General features: G+C 40.0%; 1 protein-coding gene across 17 annotated transcripts in view; it reads left to right on the top strand.

Moving 5' to 3' along the window:
* ENOX1 (ecto-NOX disulfide-thiol exchanger 1) overlaps positions 1–26,399 on the top strand; it is a 367,773-nt gene that overhangs the window by 223,720 nt on the left and 117,654 nt on the right. For 16 of the 17 annotated variants that reach the window (XM_069009956.1, XM_069009997.1, XM_069009963.1 and 13 more), the window contains 2 exons: positions 8,522–8,656; positions 9,352–9,489. In XM_069009956.1, coding sequence (XP_068866057.1) covers positions 8,647–8,656; positions 9,352–9,489 — 148 coding nt within the window. In that variant the 5' untranslated portion in view covers positions 8,522–8,646. The remainder of the gene's footprint in view (positions 1–8,521; positions 8,657–9,351; positions 9,490–26,399) is intronic. The other variant, XM_069010043.1, reaches the window with a different exon arrangement.

Here is a 26,399-nt window from a genome sequence, read left to right as displayed (position 1 = left end):
AGAAAGGACAGAGGGAAACTCCCTGTAGCTCTTCTCACTTCCAGTTCAAAAATGGATGCTGTCCCCAAATATGGCAGGAATGATGAAGAAAGCCAGGAGCAGCCTTGGAAAGGCTGGTGGCCAGAAACAGGGGACTGTGGTGGCCAAGGGGTGTGTGTGATTTACACTGATCTTTAAAATAGGAATTGCAAGGAGCAAGGAATTTAAGTGTCTGGTAAAGAAATGGGGTTGAGGAGATAGGGTTCATCATTTGGAAGTAGGAAGAAAAGGTCCAGGATTAATTTTTTCCCCAGAGAAAAGGCAGATGTAGGGCATCACAGTTGCTGGAAATGTGTTAGAGTGGGCAGCTCCCGCTGTCAAACACTAATAGTTATGTGTTGGCATATTCACTAGGGATGGGCAGAAAAATAATCAGAAAGGAAACCATCTCTCTCTGTCTTATAATTTGTATGTATCTATATCTGGGGACATTCTCATGAGTTACTGCAAACTGAGTCATGCTTTCTGTTCTCCTGCAGCTCACTGTGCCAGAGTTATCAGGGAAAGGATGGGAGTTGGAGCCAACTCCCTCAGGACTGGGTGTCTTGCTGGGAGTCAAATGGCATGCAGGTAGCAGAGTGACAATTGAGCTCCCAAGGCACAGTTTGCTCAGCCCAGCTCATCTCATCCCATGGGTGTCTGACAAAACAGATGTTCATATCCAAAACTGCAGGGTAGACTTCCAGCCAGGGGAGTGAGATGTGCACCTCCAAGGTGAGCTTCACTGCCTGGCAAGGTAGGTGTCTGAAACAAGCTGGCAGAAGTATCTGGTTCTTCCCCTGGCAATGACAACAGCAGGAAAGCTCAAGCATAGATGTCTGCATTGGCAGAAGCTGGGCAAGGTGAATCCCTCCCTTCCCTAATACAACAGCACAGTGTAACAGACAGGAATGTCTTGGCTGTGAAGAGATATTTGGGTGAGAGAATGGCCCATGGCAGACTAAGGCAAGAAATGTGCCTACGTTGTAGGGGGAGTGTGGAGCCAATGGATGGAAATAAAATGATGCAAGGAACACCAAGAAAGCGTATTATGAGGTAAAGGGAAAACAGGAGGTTTACTGAGAGGGATGGAAGGATTGCAAGATAAATGAGCCCAGGGAGCACACTGGCAATTTAGAGCTTGTAGCTGGAGAAAATATCTTGAGTGTGGTGTGCTAAAAGTGGATGGCACTTTTCAGAGTGAGGACAGATGTAAGTTGATAGAAGACGTAGTGAGTTTTTCTCTTAAGCACAATTTATCACCAGAAACCTTGAATTAAAACAAACAAAACAAGCCAAAATCTCTTTTCCAGATTTTCACTTAACAGCCATCACTGAGACAATACTTCATGGTATTGCATAAAATTTTGATTAATATGTCTTTGGATTGCTTTAATATTCTGAAAAAATGTGCTGTGCAAATTACCCTTGCACTTAACCAAGGACAATTAGATGTCACCTCTTACCATATTTTAACCCAATGATAAAAGTGTATTTTAAAAATATGAAGATAGTTTGATTGACACTTTGGGGTTTTTTTTCCCCCTATGCATGTCTGCCTGAAAAGACAGGCTGCCTTAACTCCGGGAGTTCAATCATACAGACTTTGAAGGAGAAGAAAAATGATAATGAATGCATTTTAGAAACTTCCAAAAACTTACTTAAAATAGACTTTCCATACATAATGTTGCCATGTGAAACTCAACTGTATCCTGGTCTTCTGAGACTAGGAGACAGCAGTGTGTGTTCATTTGGAAATTCAATAGCAAGGCACCCCTGCCTCTGATGGTCTGTACAACAGAGTCCCTGGGGCTCTGCCACAGACGGGGCTTACCCGTCAAGCTGCTCATTTTTTCAGGAGGCGACATGGGAGTGATTTCACTTTAGGTTAGCCAGGAAGCTAAAATACTCTTTCTGGAAGTGTGTCCCAGCCTGCTTTGGTATGGTTATTTTTTTTCCCTTTTGTCTTAGTTTTTCTTTAAAAAACTCAAGCAAACAACCGTTTGTATTTCAGCTACTTGATGTAGGTTTAGTAAACATGAAGCAAGGACATTGTGTATGGTACAGTGAATGAAAGAAGATAGTTGATAAGTGTGGTGCATTTATATAGGTATTCTCTCAAGCCCAAAAAGATAAGAAATAGCATGTAGAGCGCATACATAATGACTGCCCCAGGTACTTTATGGCATCAAGAAGGCATTCCAGCACCTCTCATTTCAGTATTCAGCCTTTCAACGAAGTTGCTGAAGTGTGTTTGTTCAAAATCTGCTTTGGAGGCTTCCTCTTTTGTCTGAAATGCAGTGGTGTGGGATGTCATGTTTCTAAAGTAGTCACTGACCTTTAGTAGAAAGTAGTGTGGTAAAAGGCTTGCTATTAAAATACGGCTGTAAATAATTAAAATATTTCAGAATATTTTGTTGTTGTTAAACATAAATGGAGCTAAAATGCAGCATTTAAAGAAAGGATGATCCCAATTTAGTCAGTAAGTCACTGTTCTTTTAAATGGGAAGCAAGTGAGTCACAATTGCAAGCCATCTTGGCAGGGTGAAAAACAGAGATGCAATCATCAATTCACAACAGTGTTTTGTGTTCAAGGAATAATCAGACCTGTTTTTATCAAGGCTGTGCTGCATTGCTAGCCAGCAACTTGGCTTGTTTTTTTTCTGTTCCAGATGATTTTGGAACTGCATATGCTTTTTCAGTAACTAAGCTGGACTTCTATAATGCTTTGCTTAATGTGCCTCCAGATTCTGTTATTTATAGATTTCAGCATAATCAGACTGCAGCTGCTAAAATACAGGCAAAACAAAAACCACATTTGTAACCTGTTAAGACTTCGCTCTGAGACGACAGTGAAGTCCAGGATTTAACATGAAATATAACCGGTGACCTTTCAAGGAGCATCACAAGAGAATACCTGTTTATCTTGGAGACCTTTGTTTTATTTTTCTTTCTCTGTTGAAATCTTTCAGTGTTCTGCTTTCCAAGGGAAGTCTGGCCCTTGTGTGTACCATGTGCTATCTTCAGGAACTGCTGGGACAGCGGATTTAAGTAAAGCAGCATCTCAAATGAGCAGTTCTTCCAGAAAATATGTTTTGTGAAAATTGCCTTTGTTGAATATAGAGGGAAACTGTAAATATATAGTGATTTTTCTCTAAGTTGTCCTAGTCCTATCAGTATGGACATGATTTACTCATTAACTGTTTTTCAGTGAAAATTGGTGGAAAGGATCCTTTGCAATCATGGAAAAACCTACATATTCAGTGTACATAGTTAAAAGTGAAAGGTCTTCATGCAGTAGCACATATTTTATGAGTTTATAAAATGACAATGTAGGTTTTTAGCGGCATAATATAGAATGAACAAAGATGTTCTAAATCATTCATAAGACAAAAATTGGAAAGATTATGTGAGTGAGCACGTAACCAGAGCACCCATTCAGGCTCTAAGGGAGCTTATCTCCCCTAGCTTGTGCCTAATGAAGCTGATTTCTTAAGGAAAGTGCTGGTTCCTGCAGCTGTCAAAGGCCTCCTGTAAGAGGGAGATGTGACAGAAAAATCCATGTAAACAGGGTGACTCCGGAGATGCTGGAAACCAACTGGCCTTTCCAGTAGAGCTGCAGGGAGGTGAAACATAAAGTAGGTGCATAAGTTAGGATCCCCTTCTAAAAAAAAAGATTTTGTTCCAAAAATGCTCTGGTACCTGATGTAATTTTTCACTTGCTGAAGTAAATGCCTTTTTTACAAATAGTTGCAAGAAACATGTTTTCCTTCAATTCGTTTTGAATTTCTGAATTTAGATGAGGTTTTCTAGGTGTTAGCATACCATTAACCATGCAAAACAATGCCTCTTCTTGAAACACTGCATATGTGATACCATCAAAAATATTTTTAAAGCCATCTTTAGAATCACATTGGAGATGCTTTTTTTTCATACAGCCCAGGTAGGATGGCTATGGCAGAAAAATATAATTTTCATTGTTGCTACCCCCATCTTTCTTCTTCATCGTAAAGATGGTCAGAAAGAAATTAACAGTGACTTACAGCATATCCTTGTCTAGCTTTTCTTTCTATTTCTCCCATCTTTACTGGGGGTCCTGTATGCAGCTGGAAAAACAAAATCACTGGGAAGAACCAGTACCAAAGGCTTGATATATTTTAGAAGACAGCTGGAGGGAGCCTGATAAATCACCTACTTTGGCAGGTCAGGTGGAGTGTGACCAACCTAATGACCACTGTCCTATGGATCACAGTGAGCAGTAACAAACACTTTGAAATTGCCATTCTTTAAAGAACTGGAAAACTCACCTAGATGTAACAGTTCACAAGATTCCAAATTGCTCCTTCCCGTCTGTGTTTCCTCAAGAATCAGCACCAACAGCATTTAATGACTTTGTGACTTGTATTTCCAGGTTTCAAAAGGTTAATGCCATCAGTCTTTTCCTTGAAGGATTTAGTGATCACAAAAATTAGACAAAGAGCTCCAGTGACTGAAGGTCACTCAGCAGGTCAGTGTCAGAGCTGGGCAGAGAACTTCCTCGTTGCATCCCAGGGCTGGCCGCTGACCCAGGCACTCCAAAGAGCCTCATTAGTGTGGTGCATTTAATCAGCTTCGCTCTGTGTTGTAACTCACTGTGGTGTTATGGATATCTAAAGGGTAGGGTTTTAACTTCACAATCTGCTGTTATTGAATTAGTTTTATGTTGTGTTAATTTCTCTGTCTCATGGCATTCATTGCCCGTGATAATTGATGCACAATACATAACCAACTTCTGTATTCATTTGGGTAACTGCATTTAATTGCCTGGTATAAAATATGTGCACTAAGTACAATCTGCTATGACTGCTATGACTGAGAAGTGCTCATTGGTATGGACTTGAGGGTGCTTTATCTTCCTGACAGCCTGTCTGAGCGAAGTCTAAATGTCTCTTGCAATTCACTGCCCAAGGACCGGTACTTGCATTACATCTTCAAAAAGAGAGACCACCAAAAAAGTATAACATGAAATCGCTCTACAAAATGTTTGGCATCAAAATTTTGTTAATCAGAAGTTGTCAAATCAGGAAGTTTTTATTAATGTCCCTGCCTCTCCCAAACATCAAGGCATAGCAGGGCCCAGAATATTTTATTCGTTCTCTCCTGTAAATCAGGATTATAGCTTTATTTGCTTCTGAAGTTACTCCCCTGGAGTAGAGCTACTCCCATGCACAAGTGTTTATAACAACAGATTTCTTTTACATATATCTTCAGGTCATTAATGCCCAGAGGAGCATTAGTGAATTGTAAACCAGGAATGCACTCTAAAGGTGTGATGTCTGTGAAATGGTGTTGGTTAATGTCTGCTCAGGTTACACAAGATCCCTGCATAAGCTTACACTTTCTTGCCAGTTTAAACAGTAACACTGATTCAATTTATTATTAAGAAAGCAAGAATCTTTGCTAGTAGATGCATTCCTCATCAAACTTAGGATCTTGCTTTTTATATTACTTAGACAGTGGGCTGGTTTGTTTTCCTTGCTTGTTTTGTTTCCAGTGTCATGAAGGGTATAATAGTGCAGAAATGCTGAAATTTGCCCAAAGCTGATTTTATTTTAAGCATTAATGAAACTTTCTCTATATAAATTTTCAGAAGTTTTTAAACAGAAGCTAATGTTTGAGTATAAATCAGGTGTGAAATGTCTATGAGACTATTTTAGCCGTATTATGTTGCTCTGTGTTAATGTAACCACTGACTTGTCACTAGAAGGGATGTTCACAATTAATATTTTTCTTTTTAAAAGAGCTAGTTTCTACAATCTCTGTCCTTCAGGATGGAGCATTAGTTCTGCCTACAGCTTACTGCAAATTATACAGTGTTCATAGGTTCGTTTATGCTTGTTATTCAGCTCTCTTCCACTGACAAAATAGCCTGCAGCAGTTCTTGGTTAGATAGAACTAGTTCCACTTTAGGCTCCTCACGTTCTCTTTTATGGCTTTTCCCCTGGTTCACCCTGCACTGCATCCAGGTACTTTTGATAAAACAGTAGACTTGATGGTCAGAGAGAAAACAAATTTGCTGAGAGTTAGGGTGGGCTATGAGAGTGTGCTTCGAGCAGACTTCTGTGTCATATTGGGCAGATCTGGTGGTATAGCACAACATGAGTTTCACCATGTTGTTAAATACCCACTGATTCTGCTTTCTTTCATATTCATGGTGTTATGTGCTGCTTCCTCTGCAAGGACTTTAACAAATACTTGTAAATAATTAATGAAAGTATACCAGAGTTTGAAATATGTGAACAACAAGTCAGAAGGCAAACACCAAAAAGTCATTCCCAGTAGGCTGAGGTGCATTGGGCTAGCCCAGTGTCTGATCCTGCATTTCTGGCAGAACTGATGCAACTGCAGTGTGGGTTTGGGCAGAAGAGTGTGTAGTATTCAGAAGCAGACCCAAGCATGTCACCTGGTACACACTTCACCAAGCAATAAAACGTGGGTAAGGGGGATAGCAGAGAGAGTCCAACACCCATTTTCTGCCTACTATGCCTATCTGAGATGCCTTTGCCCCAAAACCATTGGGCAGTACCTCCTTCCTCCCCATTAGTTGAAGTGAGGCATTATGGGGACAAGCAAGTAGCACATGGCTAGGTATGAAGGGGAATTTCATCACCATTGGCTTTTAAACGCTCCTTTCTTCATCAAGGCAACAAGGCTGCTGGTCAGGGGAAGAAGTGAACCACTCTCATCTGGGCTATTCAGCATATATTTGTAAATGGGATTGATTTGGCAATGATCCATAAAGGGCAAGGAGGGCTGTACTGCTTAATAAGAAATAACTTATTGACAAGGAATAATTCAGCCAGCCCTAACCTCAAAATAGATGTTTGTGGTCAGAAGTTTATAGCCTCAGTGGAAAGGGCTAAGTACAAGTTTAAAGAGCTGAACAGGAGACACCCAGTTTTTAAAAACTTGATATAAATCTTGGCTGCCTTGCCTTATGTTAGTCACATTCCCTGCAGAGGACTTCCATTCAATGTTTGTTTGGTGTTTGTAGATGTTATTTAAAAGCTAATTTTATGATAAAAATATTTTATGTTATGTATAATGAATAGTGGAGATCAAATAAGAATTGGAATTGCAAATTCAAATATTAAGGGTTGATAAATATTGACTTTTAAATAGACCCACTGTAGATTTGGACAAAATGCTTTTTAGTCTAGTATACTGGTTATTTGTAAATTACAACATACGAAAAAATGTAGAGCATTGTCTGAGCCCGGCTCTTTCTTCACTTTTACAGCCATTGATTTGATTCATGTTCCTATGATCTGTACAGTGTCATGGAACTAAAACATAAAACTTTCTGGCTCACACTTTATGCACATCAAATGAAAAAAAGAAAAGTGTGGGAGGTACTAAGCTAAAATATAGTGCAATTATGTTAATTGTGTCTTTTCTAAAGGTGAATCCTTAGGGTTTGCATGTTGGAAACCTGTTAATTATCGTCTTTCAAGTAGTTTTTAAATGTCAGCATAGCTATTCTAGGGCTGAACAAGTCACTGAAATACACCTGCACAGCACTAATGACCTCCCTGAACACTTGTAAGCTGCTGGCCAGTTGCTGCCCCTGGTACCCAACACCCTGGATTAGACCCCTTAGGCTACTGACAGCCAAAAATTTAATGTGGCTCTCCTTCACCCACAGTCCCATGTGCCTGGTGCACAAAGACTAACTTGGGTGTGTGTGTATGTGATTATCCTCAGCCCAGTGTTTTCTGCCCCTGCTGTAAGTGCTGGGAGCTCACAGACTTTGCTCACACCTTTTACCTGTCACCTGTTCAGCCTCCTTTCCAATGAGCAATGCTCTAATGTGGTGAGCCACCCAAAGACAGTAACAGCAAGAAGTTGCCAGAAGTTGCCCTTATGTAAAATTCATGGTCTGACAGACACCTGATGAGAGCAATGTGTTTTAGCTAGAAAGAGATACTGCACTTTTGCTTTGAGCTAACTAACCTCTGTGAGCCGAGGGTGCAGTGTTAGTTGAGGAGCAGGCATCATCCTCAGCTTTGTTAGGTTTTCTTTTCCACATCTCTGCAGGCTCCATTCTGTAAGTCATTGCACAGTATTTTCTTTTCCCTTTCCATCTCAGAGCAGACAACTATTTCCTTGAAACTTGCAACATCAGTTAATTGTTAACTGTTGAAAAAAAAAAAGTCATATTCATCCCTGAACATGTTCTTTCAGCTGATGCCTTCGTGCTGAGGAGGCTGTGTAGCTGCTGATAAGACCTAATTTGTGAAGGGCTTTTTAGCGGTCTGACAGGTTCATACGTGCTGTTTGTTCAGCAGGCAAGGATGAGTGTTTGCTGGAATGCCTCTACAGAGGCTGTGAAATGTGTGCACAGAGGCTGGGGCTGGGGATCCAGAGGGAGAGGGCAGGAGCTTCTAGTGCCTGCCAAGCGGTCGGTCCGTTGTTGTGTTCTGACTGTGACATTTGTAGTTGATTTCCATCTTTTCTCTTTCAGAGCCTAATGAGCGGTGTGGGGGCCCTGTGCTTGGTGATATCCCATCTCAAGATGCTGGTAATACAGTAGCTAATTATTCCTAGCTGAAGAAGTCTAACAGAAGAAAAAGGATCTGGGGAAAAGCAATGGCTGCCGGTAAATATCTCAGGGCTGCAAAGGCCATAAGAAAATAGCTGGAAAGAGCTGATTTCAGGTGTGACCAGGAGGGGAAAAGCAAAAATATGTGATCACATCTTGTGTCTGATGTTTCAGTATCAGAAAGGTACCATCCCTCAACTTCCCTATCGAAGGAAGAGCCATACCTGGGCTCACTCTATTTTGACCATATTCATTATATTTCTCTTTTGGTTCTAGAACAGAACTTGGTATTTCCTATAGTGAATGGATTTTGTTTGATCTCTTTTTTAGATAGGGGATAAAGTATTCTTAAATCTTTTACAAAATAAAAAATTGCATCTTATGAAAAATGGGTCTTTCCTTGAGGCATCCTCACAGGTTTCAGGCAAGTTCCAGAACTATTTATGTATCATTAAGTTATATCAGAGTGTAACAGGGCAATTCATTCAGGTTGGGAGAGACCTCATAAGATTTCCAATCCAACCTCTGGTTTAATGCAGGGCCAGAGATAGGGTCAGAATGTTTCCAGTGTCTTAATGCTCTATTATACAATACCAAGAACTATTATCAATGATCTAAAGGTGAATCATAATTAAGAAACAAAACAAGCCCGAAATGAACAGGGGTTATGATGTCTCATTTTCACTGAAAGTTTTGGTTAAAAATTGTGGTGCATTGGCTTTTCTACTTACAGCATGTTTATTTTCTTGCAGCAGCTGATGGTTTGGGGAGTATAGCTATAGATACCACACAGCTTAACATGTCAGTCACTGATCCCACGGCTTGGGCTACAGCTATGAATAATCTGGGGATGGTTCCAGTGGGACTAGCAGGACAACAGCTTGTGACAGGTAAGATTTTTCTTTTTTTAAAAACATCTCTTGCACCAGTCATGAATTCTTTGTGTCCTTTTAAAAATATATGGAATGTTTTCTGAGGATATTATATTTTTATGTTCTGAAAACATCACCTATGATTAATATTGCATACTGTGTATTAGCCTCTTCTTGTAGTAGGTATATAATCCATATTATATTTTAACCTTGTGAAAAACTAAAACTCTAGGGGGAAATTGAACAGATAAACCATCAATCCTTATGCTGGGTCAAGACAGGAGGCAAGTCTTGTAAAAGGAGCATGTGCTTTTGTTTCTCTGTTCAGGCAGGATGTCTTGAGGTTCTGCCAAGGAATACCCTGGGCTGAAAACTCTTGACTGGAGATTTTGGAGTTATGTTAATTGGGCATAAAATCATGAAGCCTGTCCAGTTCATATGCTCAGTTGGTATTAGTGAAGTGAAGCTTTCTTGTCAGGTGTGTGCTTATTTACTTTCTGACTGGTTCCATAAATTGAACTCCAAGAGGTTGTTCTTGTTAGATTTTGTCATTTCACTTCCAAAACATTGTTTGGGAGAGCATTGGAAGGCATCACTTATTCTAACACCCACAAAAACAGTATTTTGAAACCAGCAATATTTTACAGACAATACTGTAAATACAGACAATAGCAGTCCAGCAGACCTCGTCGTCAATAGTAGAGGCCGAATTAGTTGGAAGTATCAAAACTTCTTTGCTCCTGTGGTGTAGAGAAGAATTATTTATATGTGGGTGGGTGCCCTGTAGACACAAGCCACATGCTTGGCATATGACAGATTCGGTCTGGAGGCTGCACTGCCACTTCAGCTTAAGAAGAGCTGTGTAATATCTGTATCAGAGCAGCATCCAGTCACGTCCGTGCCTGTCCACATAGACATGGATGCAGTGAGCCAGGTCATGATGTAAATCACTCTGCTTGCCTCACCAGGGATGCCTGATGCTTAATTTTTGTCCAAATATGCCCCCTTCTGACACTGGGAACTGAGTGGAGCCGTGCCAGTTCACAGCTGATGGTCTGGCTCCAAATTACCTGTTTTACAGACTGATACACTAAGCTGCAAGAAAGCTGATTTATAATGAATCAGTCTCAAGCAGAGAGTTGGGCTGGTGGAGGCTGTGAACTGATTGGTGATCTCTGGCTTTAGCCCCATGTTCCTGATTAAAAGAAACAAGCAAAGGCATCCACTCCTTGAGATCCAATGCTCTTCATTGCTTCTGTCAATGCCCTGGATGCAGGAGCTGAGTCCACACTAAGTTTACTGATGATACTAAATAAAGAGAAGATGTTGATTCTCTTGTGGGTAGATTGGCTGAATAAGGAGTCTGGATAGATTACAGGGCTGGCAGTCACCAACTGTATGATGTTTAATCAGGACAAATGCCAGATTCGGCACCTGGGACTACGTAATCCTGGGTGTATGAGTGGACTGGGAGAGAATAAGCTGGAATGCAGCCCTGCAGAAAGAATCTGGTGGGTTTTGTTGATGGGAAGCTCAGTATCAGTCAATAATGTGTCCTGGTGGTCAAAATGGACAACCTGGGTTGCATTAGGCACAATGTAACTAACCAGTCAAAAGCAGTGTTTATCCTACTTTACTCAGCTATGGTGCAGCCTCACCCTGAGAGCTGCGTATGGTAAGAGTCTTATGAAAAATACGGAAGCGTGTTCAGGGGAAGGCAACAAAGATGATGAAAGGAACTAGAGTGGCAAGGCTTGTGAGGAGCAGCTGTGGATACTAGGTTTGTTCAGCTTAGAGAAGAGGAGGCTGAGGAGTTGCTGTCTACAGCTTCCTAATGAAGGTGAATACAGAGGGTGATGCTGATCTCTTCTCTCTGGTGCCCAGTGATAGGATGTGAGGGAATGACTTAAAGCTGCATCAGGGAATGTTCAGATTTGTTATTAGAAAAAAATTCATCTCTGTGAGGGTGGTCAAGCACTGGAACAAGCTACTCAGGGAAGTGGTCATGGCCTGTTGTTCAGGAAGTATTTGGACAACACTCTTGGACACACGCTTAACTTGTACCATGCGAAGTTAGGAGCTTGACTTGATGATCATTATGAGTCCCTTCAAACTCAGAACATTTAATGATTCTATCTGCTGATGGGGAAACAACTTTTTCCTTTATCCAGTGGGGATTTGCCTGCAGGTGTTGTGCTCAACTTGAACGCGATTACCTCCAACCTGAAAACAATCACGTCAAAATCAGCTTCTGCTTCTTTTTTTTTTTATAAGCATCTTGGTTGCATATGCTGTGGAGGTTTGCCTGCCTTTTTGTCTTGCTCTATTCTGTCTCTTCTTGCTCTATTCTTGCTCTTCTTCTGTCTCTTGGTGTAAATTTTGTCCTCAGATGTGCTGGGCAATCCCTACAAGGCAGCTTCATCTCAGGTGCAATGCTTTTGCCCACAAGGGAGGATCTCCAGGATTTTATACCATTGGCAGCCCTCTGCTGTAATTTCCGTAATTATGTGTATCATGTATTGTAAAGATCTTGTACAAGTCCGTTCATATTTGTTCAGCATTTTTGATGTAGGAAGGGTGCCATAAGTAATAAATATTAATTACTGAACTGCTGCCTGATTTCTCTACAGGTGCAGAATAACTTTTCTTTCCTTTTGTTATTCTTTGTTTGAGACTCCTTTGTATTTTTAAGGTAAATAGGGGCTTTGACGCTTCATTATATTGCCATCAGATTCATAAGTTTTTGACACATTTTCTTTATGGCAGATCCATAATAGCAAAACTTCAGTTTGCCATGGAAGTACTTACAGATTTATTTGCTCTAATATATTTATTGTATCTGTTTTCAGTGAGGGTTTGCATCATTACATTCAACCAAACATCTAACTAGTCCCTAGCTATTTCTGGCTTTTTTCATTTTTTTGCTATTAGTCCTAGTAATGAACTCAGCTTTGTCAGCAGTCACATCCTGCTTTTGCTACTGTCATCTCTTACATTTCTCTGAGATGAAAATGACACAGCCATGTGACAGTGCTAACTATTTTTCCATCTTTAAAATTTTATGCTATTCTTTTTTGTATCTTTTCCCCAGCCTTGTTGATAGCTAGGAAAGCAGTGAGTACTTTAGATTAATCTTGGAGAGATTGTGATTTTTAATGGATATCTTTACATAACCTGCCATAGTCTGAAATCTGGTGTACAGTATTCACCTGTGTCCTGACATATCTCTTTGTCCTCTGGTCTGTCAGTGCTCCAAGGACTTATGCATTCATGGACTTTCCTTCCCCAAACTGACCAGTTCCTGATTGCTATGCAAGGCATTTTTGTTCTCATAAGTGTAGAATCCGTATGAACTACTAAGTGTTTTTAGAGGTTTCTCATGACTTTTTTTTCCCAGCAGTTCTTGACTTAGCTGCTGTGTAACACGCTGGGAGGCCTGCCTTGTAACAGTTATGCTCCCCAGTTTGCAATCTGTGAAGCTCTTGTCTAGCTCGAGAGTTTGTTAAAATGACAACTAAAGCTTCTGCAACATCTGGCCAATACTCTTCTCACAGCCTGAGATGATGGCTGTCTGATCTTGGTAACTAATCAATTTTAAGCACTGCTAACCTTTTAGTACCAGTTTAGTTGATATCTGCACTCTATTTAATTCCTTATCTCCCAGTGCTGTAAAACTGGATTTTTGATCTGGGCAAATGTCAGAACCTTTCATTTGTAAAGATGGACTCCTGTTAATAGTTATATAATATCTCTCGTGTGTCTACATATATTTTGCTTACACTTACTGTTATGCAGAAAGCTTACTTTTTTCCATATATTGGGCTGCTCTGTTACATATACACTACTATATGCATTTATACATTATATATACCTAATTCATACAATAAACTGTAGTTTAATAATACATTAGTTAAAGCGTTAAAGATTGATGTAGAATAGTCATGGCTGAAAAGTATTTTCAGTCTAAATTTTCCCTCTCAGCAGGTTGTAATTTCTTTAAAAATTTTACCTTTTAGGCTCAGTTTTCTCATGGTTGCTTTTAGCCCAGAGGAAAAAAAGATTTGGAAAAGTTGGAGGAAATCTGTTAAACTGCTTTTGAATTACCCAGGCCTTAAAATTGCTGTTTTCTATGCTTTGGGACTTTGAGAAAAATGGTAAGGTGAGAGGGGAAGGTTAGTTTGTAGTTCATCTTTTTGAGAACTAAATCCTCTTTTATCACTCAGCAACTCTGATTCAAGCACATCTTTCAAGTACATTCAAGTCTGCTGTTTTGTTATATTTTAGTACTAGAAGAGATACTCAGTGACCTAAGCCAACTGAGAATGTTTTATTTTGCTTTTGCACTGGTACTTTTTAAAGGCAATTTCGATATTCCTGAATTTAGTGTTCTTGCGCTTTCATTTGTTTCAGCAAATGCCATCAGGTCCCCTGCTTTCTAAAGGAAGATATTCTGCCTAGAAAATTATTTACTTCTCTGGTTCAGTTCAGTTCTCCTTTCACTAATTAAGCAGTGCTCTGAGAAACATGAAGCAATTTTGAGGTGCTTTCCTCCAGATGACCTAAACATTTGTGAGTCAAAAATGGTGTTTGTCAAAAAGTTCCCCAGTACAAATGGACCTGAAGTGTGGAACACAAGTGGTAATTCATTTAGCCTTTATGTTAAGCTCATGCCCTGTGACGCATATTTGTGCTCTGACAGAGTAAAATAACAAACCACAAGGGCAGGCATCCAAGATGAAAGTTACAGGTCTGTGTGGAAGTCAAGGGTATGTCTGAAAACTGATGCCTTCTGCTTATTTACAGAATAATTATTAAGGCACATTGTTCCATAGGAGTCTGGCCAATATGCCTCAGCCTCAAGATACTAAAATGTTCAGTGATACCCAGTCTTTCTTTTTTTTTTCCCTGGAGTTAGTCTTTGACCACTTGTACAAAATCCTAGTGAAATCAGAGACTAGGAACCTTTGAAGCCTAACATCTTGCTTACCAAAAGATATAGAAAAGAACACCATTTTTGTGGCTTCAGGCATGTATTTTTTGGACACTTGAGGTTGTGAAATATTAGACACTTACATCAACCTTTCTGTTTTTCCATTTGTCTCTGCTTTCCCCACACACTTGTCTTTTGACCTGATTTCAGTGGAACACAGGAGCTGTCAGTTCCAATCAGGTCACCTCACTCAGGATTGTGCTTTTGACAGTGTTGGGTATCAGATACTTCATAGGGAGAGATCCACAAGGCAAATCAGTGCTAAAGTGCTGCTCTCTCCAATGCACTCTGCTCTTGATCATTAATAAATAGAATGAGGTTCCCCAAACTAGAAGTTATCTATCCAAATCAAGTCATAACTCAGGAAAACTTCATTTTTGGAAGAAATACCTGCTGCAGTAAGTAGTTACAACCCTGAAACTGCAACCCCAGACATACTTTTTGGTAACAGAAAGATTTGTGAAATTTTCATCTAGAGACTCCTAAATCTCAAGACACAAGGTTAAACATCCTGCCCAGAATTTTATTAGCTCAAGGCCTATAAGTGTTTGGAGTTGTAATATTCAGACTCTTTTTCTTCAGAATGCAGATTGTAGCTAAAGGCAATCACTATATTCAGATTCCAGGCATGCTTTATTAATTATTGTTCACTGCAAATCATCATATGCTGACTAAATTGTAAACATATCCCTCACTGTTCTGGTTATGTACCATTTTTGTAACATTAATGAAGAAAAATCAAGTAGAAAATCAAGATATATTTGATTATATTCAGCAGCTCCCCGAAGAAAGACTGTACAGTGCTGAAGACTAAGAAGTCAGCTGGCCAGAGGAATCTGCCAACTCTCATGTGTATACCTCTTCTTCTGTGGCCTCTCCATTACTGAAGGCTTGGAGCCACTGGTAGCCATCTGGCAGTCTCATTTCACTCTACCCATGCTAATTTACCTATTAAAGCTTCCTTTTTCTACACTCCATTGCTTAGCCACTGATCCAATGTGCTGATGAGTCCATAACTCGAATCATCCAAGAGAATGGCTAATAAAACACGGGTTCCTTTTCTGTAATTAATACTTAACTCCTGCTAATTCATTAGAGTCTATCCACAAAAAATTTAAGTCACTTATATTATGAGATGAAAATAGTCACTTTTTCGAGGAAAAAATGCTTGAGCACCTTTAATTTGTGACTGAATTTTAGTGTGCTCCAGATGTAAACTTTGGTGAGCACAGGCAGCTGCCTGAGGCATTTCACGCACTCAGGTTCCCCTGCCTGTGAAATCTGCAGACCACAAGAGCTGAAGAGTTCAGCAACCCCATGGCACAGTAGTATTCAGTGTCTTTACCCCTGTTCTGAATGCTGCACTGACTTGACATCTGGCAGTAAAAAAAGGTGTCAAAAGTCTTAATAAAATCCACATTTTTCCATAGGTTTTTCATCTCCATCAAGGTTACAAGTTATCTTCAGAAGGCATCTTTTCAACTTTTATGGTTTCCCAACCTGTTTTATGCATTGTGTTTTGATAACAAGTTGGCTTCTGAAACAAAAGAAAGGTAGTAAGGTATGCTCTGAAAAAAAAAAAATTCTTAATTTTATTTTAGTCCCTTTCTATCTTATTTTATCATCTTCACTATGGAAGCATTTTAGTCAAGAGGAAAAGATATACCATTCAAATTATCTGAATGACCAATCAGAATAATTACAGTTGTATGAAACCTACTCTGAAGGATTAATATTGCACTTATTCCCAGATGAAACTACGTATTTATATTACCAAGACACAGGAGAACAGCAAGGGTGAAAGCGAATAGGTACTGTGGGAGTCCCAGTATGCAGAGCGACTGGGAACATCTCTGAAGTATTATATACTAGTGTAACAAGTAGGTTTTTTTTCACTGACCTGAAAAGCGCCTGCAGAGTTAATCACACTTTCTATCATGTGAGTGTTACTCAAGGAGACTTCACACCAGGGGACATTAAAGTGCTAGGAACAAACACAGTCAGTTTACAACAGAAAAAGGAGAGAAAGATTTGATGGCCAGAGGAAATGTGGCAGAAACTCTGAGTGCCTTTTGACACACTATCAGGGTTAAGTGTGCCTCTTAGGTCATTCAAGTGCCTCTTCTATATTAGACCTTAATTGAGGCCAGGGATGAAGATAATGATTAAAATCTGCTCGGTGCTTGAAGATAAATGGTACCTTTTTACATGGTATGAAGGGCGGAATGTCCCAAATAAACAAGATTTAGAGGTGAGCAGGGCCACATAGAGGGTCGTGCTAAGTGCAAAGCTTGCGTTGTGTGTGGAGTGGAGGGTTTTTTAGGAACATAGTATCTCTCTTTCTGCTGTTATACTTCTATCCAAGCCAGTTAACAGTTTAGGAAAACAGACTGATTACTATTTGGCATACTCTTCTTAATAGTCTCAAAATACTGGAGTAAATTTATGATGCAAGCCATATTGTTTGGATGTTTTGGCATTTTGTTTGGTTTTCTATTTTTCTTAATTCCTGACTGTTAGTAATTATACCACCAACAATCTGTTTGGCATGTTCTTATTTGATGTTACAGTAAAGTAACATAAGGAAATATTTTATTTTTGCAGAAGTTTTCCACATCTTTTATCTTGCTTTGGAAAGCCTCCATTCCCATTATTTTCCATGTGTTTGTTTATTCTAGACAAGAAAGCCCATGTGTTAGTACGAGCATCCCACTGCAAAAAGTAAGCCAAGAGACTGTTGGGAACCATTTGCTACTGACTATTTACTTCTGTTGGAGTACAGCTTTGTCTGCAGAACTTTCCCCTCCAAGGATCCCAGGTTCCTTGGCCAACACGGGGAGTCCAGCGTAACCTGGGTGATATACAGTTTGCTGATAGAAAAATTGAGTTATTGTGGATAGGAGTCAATAAAAAGAGCAGATTGACCATTTTAACTAATCAAAGGCAATGTATGAATACTGGGTCATGTATTTTCAGGGGTGAAAAAGGCTCATTAATGGCAGACTGCTCGAAGGTGAGTAGCTGACCACAGTCATGGTGTCTAGGTGGCAAAAGGAAGGAGATGCTACCTGAAGCCCTCAGGCCAAAGCTGTTTACAGGTTCTGTAAATGGTCCACAGGGGATGGACAAAGCAGTTCCAAGAGGACTGTCAGCTCAGTCCATGCAGAGTGTTCTCAGGAGGGCGCAGATGTCACCGCCTGGGGCAGTGCCAGTGCAAAACTTCTTGGGAGTGGAAGACTTGAATATGAATGAATCTCCAGGCAGCTACCCCAAATCAAGGCTATAAAATCCTTTTTCTTTGCTGCATGGGTTAGGTTGATGCTTAGAGCTTGGGCTCTGGAGAGGAAGCATGAGAAACATAATTTCTATGTTTTACCTTGAGGAGAAGGACATAAGCATGACTTTCTTTCCTTTCTGCCACCTGTGCTTCAAATGCCCTGTGCTTAATGCATGAGAGCCAGGTCTCAAAAAGTGCATGAAGATGCACATTCAGTTCAAGGCAGGAGTCTGTCTGTGAACTATGAGCAGAACCAATCAGTGTGGAAAAATGTCTTTTGGTGATCTGCGCTGAACAAGAAAGTGGAGTTTCAGTTAGCCTAATCCCTGGGCATGTGAGTGAGTTTGTAACAGAATACTTCATTAATGTTGACTTCAGTCAGATAAACAATGGATTTGCCACACCTTCCCATGCTCTGGTGGTGACAAATGATGTGCATGACAGCAGCTCTGAGTAATGTCTCTGTAATGGGAAGCAGCTGGTCACTGGAGTAGTTCTGTTAGTGAACGTGGAGGTGAAAGGTAATTAAACTTAATACATACAATATGCTCTAATATGCTGTGGTGTAGATTTAGATTGTATTCTGCCCAAATATAAAAGATATTCTGTTACTGTAGCTTCAGAAATTCAGTGGGTCTGTTCATGAAAAGAACAGCTTTATCTGTCTTTCCTGGTTTTACACATTTCTTATTCCAATTTTTCTTTTTCTAAAAAATTATTTTCTTGGCACTAGCAGATTTTCCTTTATAAATAATCTCCTCCTCCTGACCACAATGCCTACATTATTTAGTAATTATTTGTTATTTCCGTTCAGGAAAGGCTTAGAGATACAGAGCTCTAGTAAGTTAAACAATGCCTGAACACTTAAGAGTCAATCCTGACCCAAATTGCATATGGTCTGTTTTCTTTCACTTAGATAAACCAAGTAGGTAAGGGACTGCATGGAAACAATGGGATAATACTGATTGGCATGAAAAGCAGCAGTGATTATGAAGCTCCCAGTCTATTCTGTAGGTTTTTTATAGATATCTTGGCGCAGCAGTAACATGGCACTAAGTGAAAAAGCAGTTTAACTCTTTTTATCTGATATTCTGAGTCAGGCACTGAATAACAGGAAAACTATTGTGCACGTTAGAAATAGGCAGACAATTCCTACCTTCTCTTCCTCTTTGACTATGCTGCTGTGATATTTAGAGAGGGATTTGGAAAATGGAAGGGAGAGAGCTTTGGTAGCATTTAGAGAAGACAGTACCATGGGAGAAGGTGCAGATGTGCTTAATGTCACCTTTTTCATAAAGATCTAGTAGCAGAAGCTGTGTTTCAGAAAAGACGTCCAGACTACAGTGAAGGGAGAGGGCAAGTTTATGCTTCTCCAACATTTTTTCTTCTTTCTGGCCCAATTGTATTTCAAGTGGTTCATTTCCCTAGCAATAAATGTGGAATATTATAACTGAGTGCAGTGTTAAAGTTTTACCCTATTTTTAGCTGCATCTGTCAAATCTATTTAACCCTTCAATTGGAAATCTTCTTTTTCAGGTCTTGATCTATATTTGGACTTGCATGACTGAGATCTTTCCAAGAAAAGTCATTGAAACTTTCTTTTCTGGCACCTTTTGATAACAATTTTGGCACTTTAATTATGCATGCTTAATTGAAGCATTTTTGAGACATTGCAGAATGTCCTAATCTTTATCTGCTATAATAGGCAGTACCATAAATTAATTAAATATTCATTAAAAACTAGCAATAAATTCACCAAGACAAGAGGACAAGAAAGAGAAAAGTGACTAGATTTTGTTGTTTTTTAATTCATGCTAAATGTGTTTAAGCCCAAAACACAGTGCTGCTGTCCTTTAATGTAATAAATGTCACAGTATCCTTTTCTTTCTTCAGTGTGTTTTTAATACTTCTGTAACCTCATAGGACTTAGAGAAAGGCCATGGGTTGTGGACAGAGAGAGCTCAGAAGCTGCACCTGGATTCCAGGACTGTGTGCAGGTAGCAGGGAATGGGAGGAATCTGCAGCTGAGAAGCTGAGTAGCTGATTTAATGAGCTGCTTATTACAAATATTGTGGGTCCCTTTATGTTATTAGCCAGAATTTAGTATATGAAAAAAAATCAAGTATAAGTTTGTTCTTGCTATTCACCAGCCTCTGTAAAGCAAGATTACTCTTCCAGTTTTTCCTACATATGTTGCACTTTAACTTTGTGTCCTTTTGTTCTGGTCTGTCTAGTTACCTCAAGTAGATAATCAAGCTTGATTTTATAATAAACCATAGCTGGCTCAGGCTTGTCATGACTGATTTGTAAACTCCCAAGACTAAAGACTTTCAGCCTCAAGACTAAGATCATTTCTGGCTGCAATTCAGGGTATTAATTCTGAACTTTAAAATCTAAATTTGGTTTGGAACATGTGTCCCGTGTTTTCCCTTCAAAAAGAGAAAACTGACCATGTTTCTGTTGTTTTTGTTGGTGGTGTTTGAGTGGAATTTAAGCTGGAATTAAGATAAAACAAACCCAAACCATCTAATTCTGCAGAAGCAGGCTTGCACATAACCATCATTACAAAAGTTGAAGGCAAGGGGGCTATTGTATATGAATAGAAGTTACTAGTGGAGGGTCTTCAAAGCAAACATCTCCATCAAGGATCCGAGCACATACTTCCCTATCACTTCAGCACCAGCTGATGGGGTGGCATGTGTCTCTACACATATGCATGCCTTAAAAATGTAAAGGTGCCATGCTAAGGAAACAGATGATAGCTAATGACTCATATACATCATTTGGTGTCCCTTAGGGACTGCCTCTCTTCCAGTGGTTTACTTCAGCAACTGAGCTCATCAGGGACACAGGAGCTAACCATCCTTCCAAATATTCATCCAGGGATTTGAGGCCCTGGGTTCTCAGTGGAGGGCTTTTTTACCGCAGCTCCTTTAACAGACAGTTGTGTTCCTACCTCCCTGCTTCCTCGTTCCCCTCATCTCTGTTTTTCCATCAACAAAGCAGTGTCATAGATTTGAATGCAATCTCTGTAATGCTACAGATGCCTGCTAATGGGTGTGAAGGTCTCAGCTTCCTCAAGTAGTAATAGAGGGATTCCATTATTCTAAGCATCATGTAACAAACATTATCACACATCTGCATGCTCTAGCCATTCTTCCTGTAATTCTCCCTAATGGTAATAGGCATCAGGTTGTGGATCTAGTGGCATTTTTTCAGAGTTTTCTTGTTAGAATTCAAAGACAGTTTTGGTTCTTAGATATTTCCTAGGTTTGCCTTATTCTCATTCAATTATTTCACATTTTCCAATGTGGAATCGCATCTGGCCTCTGCGGGCTGTGTTGCATGAGAGTTGCATCTTGGTAGACTTGATTACATGACCAATTATTTGTTGTGCTTCCAAGATTTGTTTCATCTACAGCCTTGAGGTACTCTGTTTAATGCCTCATCCACATATGTATATAGTAAGCATGAACTGAAGATGTCCTCCAGGGGAATTTTTTTTCCTCACCATGTTTTTATGATCGAAAGATGACAATCTGTCATAGTTTTGTTTTACAGTTGTGCTATAGATTGAAAATATCAGGAAAGTCCACATTACTTCAAGGCTGGATAAAAATAGTTTACAGGTTGGCAAGTTCTTCCCTCTCTGCAAACTAATTTTGGAATTTAAAGGGTAACAAACCTATTCTTCACTCTGGCATCAGTACAAGACACTAGTAAGATGTTGTTGGGCAAATACTGTTGTTGGAGCCTTGATTGCCCCTCCTGGAGTTTCAGAGATGAACATAGAGAAGAGAGTGATCCCAGGGTGAGGTGGAGAGAGCCCCTCCATCAATAATATAGACCAGAATAGGACCCAGTTTCCCTATTCCATTTGCAGAGGTTTGCAGTGCCAGCAGGAATAAGAGGTTGTAATTTTATTTCCCCTTGTGTTAGTAAAATAAAGGAAAATGAATCTGACCATAAAAGACCAGGCTTCATCTGTCTTTTAGATTAGAAAACCTGGGAAACAAGCAAACAAAAAAAGTATTTTCCATCACATATAATTAATGCCTTCATTTAAAGCCCAGGTCCACTCACAGCCTGTGCTGCCCTGACCTCAGAGACTGTGCCAATAACAAATCAACCTTTGTGAGTGCAAAGATGAGAAGAGAGAGGCGTGGGCACAGTAGACTCCTCCAACACAGATCTGCTCACAGAGCGAGGATACAAGTGGTGCGCATCTCTAGGAGCAGGCACTACCCCTGTGTGCCTTTTGCATGAAGCAAGATTTGTGGGTGAAACTTATACTGCTTCTTAGACCAACTCATATAGCTAGAAAAATATGCACCAGCCCTCTGATTGTCTGAGGCAACCAGGGGACTAGAATTTTAATTACAGCAGACAGTAAAAAGGTGAATTCAAAGGAAAGAGTAGTTTTTGCAGTACACTATAATTTTCCCCCTTTTATTAATCTTTTTATCTGCCATAGCCTTACCTATCTATTCCTTTACAGAATAATCACAGTGTCACCACTTCACTTTTAATATTCCCTTCGTTTTACAGGTGCCAACCAGCTTTTTTGTCTATCTGGCTTAACATATCTAATTGAATTCAAAGGATGTTCTCCCTACTCATACTTCACTTGGAAGTTCACTGCTTCTCTGACCTGAACACGGACTTCTCCTTTTTTTCCTGACTATACTGACCCATAAACCATGTCCTGATTTTGCTTTTAGACCACTAAAGCTACAGCAATACAGTTACAAATATGTGACATTATCCTTAAAACAGCCCCCCAAATCCAGACCCACAGGATAACGGTCAGTTTATGGCTGTAAGGAAAAGAACCCTTGTGTAAGAGGCATAGCCATCTTCTAAGGGCAAAGCAACAATTTGAGCTAGTTTTTATACACAGAATACTTCTTTATTTCTTTATTCTTGCTCTGTGCCTCTTAGCCATTAATCTCTCTTATGGAAACTTGTCAAATACTTCTGGAAATTGAAACAAATATGCTACTTCCATACTTATTTTTCTTATCATTTATAACCACAATGTCTAAAAAAAAAGCCCCAGCCTCTCTTCCCGTGCTCCATATCTTCTAAATCCCTTTTGCTTCATTCAAAACGGACTATTTCAGTCTGACACATTTTTCATCTTGTCCCTTTTGCAACAGTTTTCTAGTCAATGGCTTTTGTGAAATTTTCATGTGATGAAGCTCTTCAATGTTTTAACATGTCTGAAAATCTCATCCTTGTCAGTAAATGTCTTGGCTGTTGCCTGTATGCGGAAGTGCTCAAAAATGTAACAGCATCTTTTCTAATGTGGCCTAACCAAAACAAGACTGCTCTAAGCTGCTTCTCTAGTTCACAGTAATTTTTCTATCAAGTTTGAGTTTGAGATTTAATTCTTTTCTGTTGGTGGTGTTTAAAAAGGTACTGCAGTAATTTTCCAGTTGTTTCTTTATAGCAAGGAAGTACATGGTTCTGCCTCCCTGTTACTGGGTGCACAACAGGAGTGACAAAGAAAGGCCTGTGATGACAGTAGGTTTCTGCCATAGCTTTTGAAAAGAGATAAAAATCTCCTTCAGGGGATGCAGAAATTGCTGCAGGTAGGACAAATGACTCTACAAAATCTTCACCTTTTCCAGCTTTTCCATATGAGGAGGTTAAAGTCTCCACTCTGAGATTCTGTGGTTAGATGTTTCTGTGTGGGTGATATGAATCTTTCTGAATCTATAGTGAGGGCCCAGATTGGTGTTATCTTCATTTCATCTGGAAGTGATTTCTACAATAAAGCTGCTGCTTTTTTTTCTAGGGGAACAAAGAAATCCCTCACAAAAAAACCCCTCATCATTCCCTGATATTAGATTAGAACAAGATGAAAGTAGATTTTTGCTTCAGAACTAGAATTGAATTACAGAAAGGGTTGCTGGATTGTGTCATCTCTGAGTTGTCATGTTGTTGCTAAACAGGGGAAGACGGAGAGAAAAATTCAATTTTCCTGGGATCAGCCTTGCTTTGTAGAGTATAGATTATATCAGCCTTTGAATTAGGAATGTTGCTGTGGCATGCATGCCCTTGCAAGCCGTTGTGCTCATGGGAAACTGCAGAAACTGTGCTGAGAAACAGACAGAGGTGGGCAGAGGATGGGTGAGGTTCCTCTCTCCCAAGGACTCGTGCTGGACCTGTGTGACAAAGCCAGAGGGAACAGGTACAGGCGTGTAGGAAAAAGCTGGGCTACCAAACCCAGGCCACAGTGGCTGCTGAGAAGTTGTCAGGGAGGCCCACGAGTTCACTTTGAAGGGCTGTTGTGAGAGACAGACCTGAACTTGCCTGTGCAGCTTATAGGTAGCAACTTTCAGGTTCTGAAGTCAATATTTTGTATATTTTGTTAATTAAAAAGTTGCAAATGATTGCACATTACATGTTAGCAGTGTTGTAGAATGAATGTTTTGTGAGCATGGATAAGCTGAATGTGACTTTAGATGTACACTCTGATGCCACTTCTCCACTAATTACCTTTACAATTTAGAGCTGTCTGTAAGGTAGAAGAGCCTACTGTGCTGATATTCACTGACAGAAAAAGTTTTCAAATCACCTCACCAGCCAGATGTTCTAAACAAGGATTTGACAGTTGGTCCATAAATCAAGTCAAGCATTTCATCATTGTTCTCTTAGGTGCCTCTTGCGTTTAAGCCTGTTTAGCTAAACACATACATTTACTTAAGATGAACTGTAAAAATAACATCTGGAGACCTTTTCTCTGAAAGAAAATGCCAAAGGGTCTTACAGAAGGATCAAGCACATTTTATAAACCGTGACAGGGATTTTGGAATTCAAGCTGAATAAATGTGCTTTCAGCTTTTGAGGGGATCAAGGGCCAGTATTATTTAAATGTTCTTTTTACTTTCATGGCACTCTGCAGGGAATGTGCTCTCACCAAAGCATTCTTACATTTCTTATTCCATAATGAGTTTCTGTTTTCATCCTTGCCACCTGGGACCCTGGCACAGTCCTGCTAGTAGCAGTGGAGTCACACTGGTAGAACTGGATGCAAAGTGCAGTCCAAAATATTTATTTTGGAGTATTCTGCTTTGCAGTAGATTGCCATCAAAGGAGAATTTCAAAGAAGAAGTTTTTGGGTGGTTTACCTTTTTATCTTTACTTGTATCAGTCATCTCTTTTTCATCCCTTTTTTGTTTCTTTTTAAGATCTATGAGATTCTTTCTCTCCTGAAGAGTCTTTTTTTATTTCCCCTACCTTTTTTTTCTTAGAAAAGCATTCTAATAAGTTGTGGTTTGCTGACCTTCAGAATCAGTGTTACTATGCATTTTAGCTTTGCTGAGTATCACTTTGGTCACTTTGCTTTTTCATATTCAGTTCACAACATGACAGAGAATTCTGCTGAAATTTAGCAAGCCCTAGGGAAAAACATTCAGTCAAGTGAAGTAAGATTTATAAAGTGGCAGATAAAGTGGGAAGAGTTTTCCATTACTTCTGCCACACTGGGTGTTTTTTTGCCGGATGGGCTGTATCTCATCTGTGATTTGGAATGACATAAATTCATATTTGGAGGGGTATCATGACCATGACTGTTCATGATAACATAAGACCTATAATCTGGAAATGTTGGAAAAGGTGGGGGCAAAATTAATACACATGAATTCCTGGCCTGGTACCATAGTTTTTTTGTTATTTAGTTCTCAGGAACACAACTTGTTTCATAATGTGAGACTGGCATTTAATCTGAGAAACCTGACTGTTTTGAGAATTATACACGGCAGCATGGAGCTGTTTAAGTGACAACAAAACATAGAGATGTTGGCCATAATTCTATCTGAAGTAGTATACCTTTCTGTGAAGCTCAGACAAGTATGTTCTTGGTTTAAATATCTGGAACTACAGTACATAGTGTGAAACATAAATCCTCTCAGTGCTGGAACACAGAGACCAAAGGAGCCAGTTGGAAACCTCTCTGAACAGCAAATTTATCGTCTGAGTTAAAAGTCCTTATGCTAGGCTCAGAAGGGACCTTTTTCAGCCTCGTCCTTCTGTCCCATTTCAGCAGTGCAAGTAAGCTATAAAGCTGCCTAAAATGTCAAAGGCCAAAAATTCACTGGCGTGGCAAAGGTGGTTCAGAGCTGGCATTATGCAGAGCAGAGCACAGGGCACATGGCCCATTAGGAGCCTTTGTTAAGAACCACAGCCCTACAAAACTCAAAACTGTGCTGCAGCCACTTCAGCACCAAGCAAAGGACAAAGCAGTCACTGGCAGTCCCAGGTGCTAAAAGCCTCTTCTCTAAGCTCCCCTGAATACAGCTGTAGTACAGCTGAGAACATAACCCGCAGAGCTAATCAGTCCAGCTGGTGTGAGAAAAACCCAAGCAAATCTACTGACTCAGCCAGCCAAACCCCACGGGCCAAATCCAGATTTTAAGACATCCACCCCATGTCAACCAAGCTGTTGGCATGGCCAGTCACTATCCCTTCTCTCCTCCTCCACCACTATCTCCCTATATGCTTTTTCTTGTGCCCATTTTAGAACAGGGAGAACTGAGCCTCTTCTCATGGAGAGGAGGGCATCAGAGAGTAGGTGGTATCATCAGCTCTGACGTGTTCTCTCTTTGGCCCTGGAGCATATGCAAAAAGCTGCCATCATCTGCCTGCCCCTCACCT

Source organism: Aphelocoma coerulescens, chromosome 1, assembly GCF_041296385.1.
Source record: "Aphelocoma coerulescens isolate FSJ_1873_10779 chromosome 1, UR_Acoe_1.0, whole genome shotgun sequence".
In the NCBI taxonomy this organism is placed as follows: Eukaryota; Metazoa; Chordata; class Aves; order Passeriformes; family Corvidae; genus Aphelocoma; species Aphelocoma coerulescens.
The sequence above is the reverse complement of the archived record's forward strand: the minus strand, read 5'-3'. Positions and strand labels throughout refer to the sequence as shown.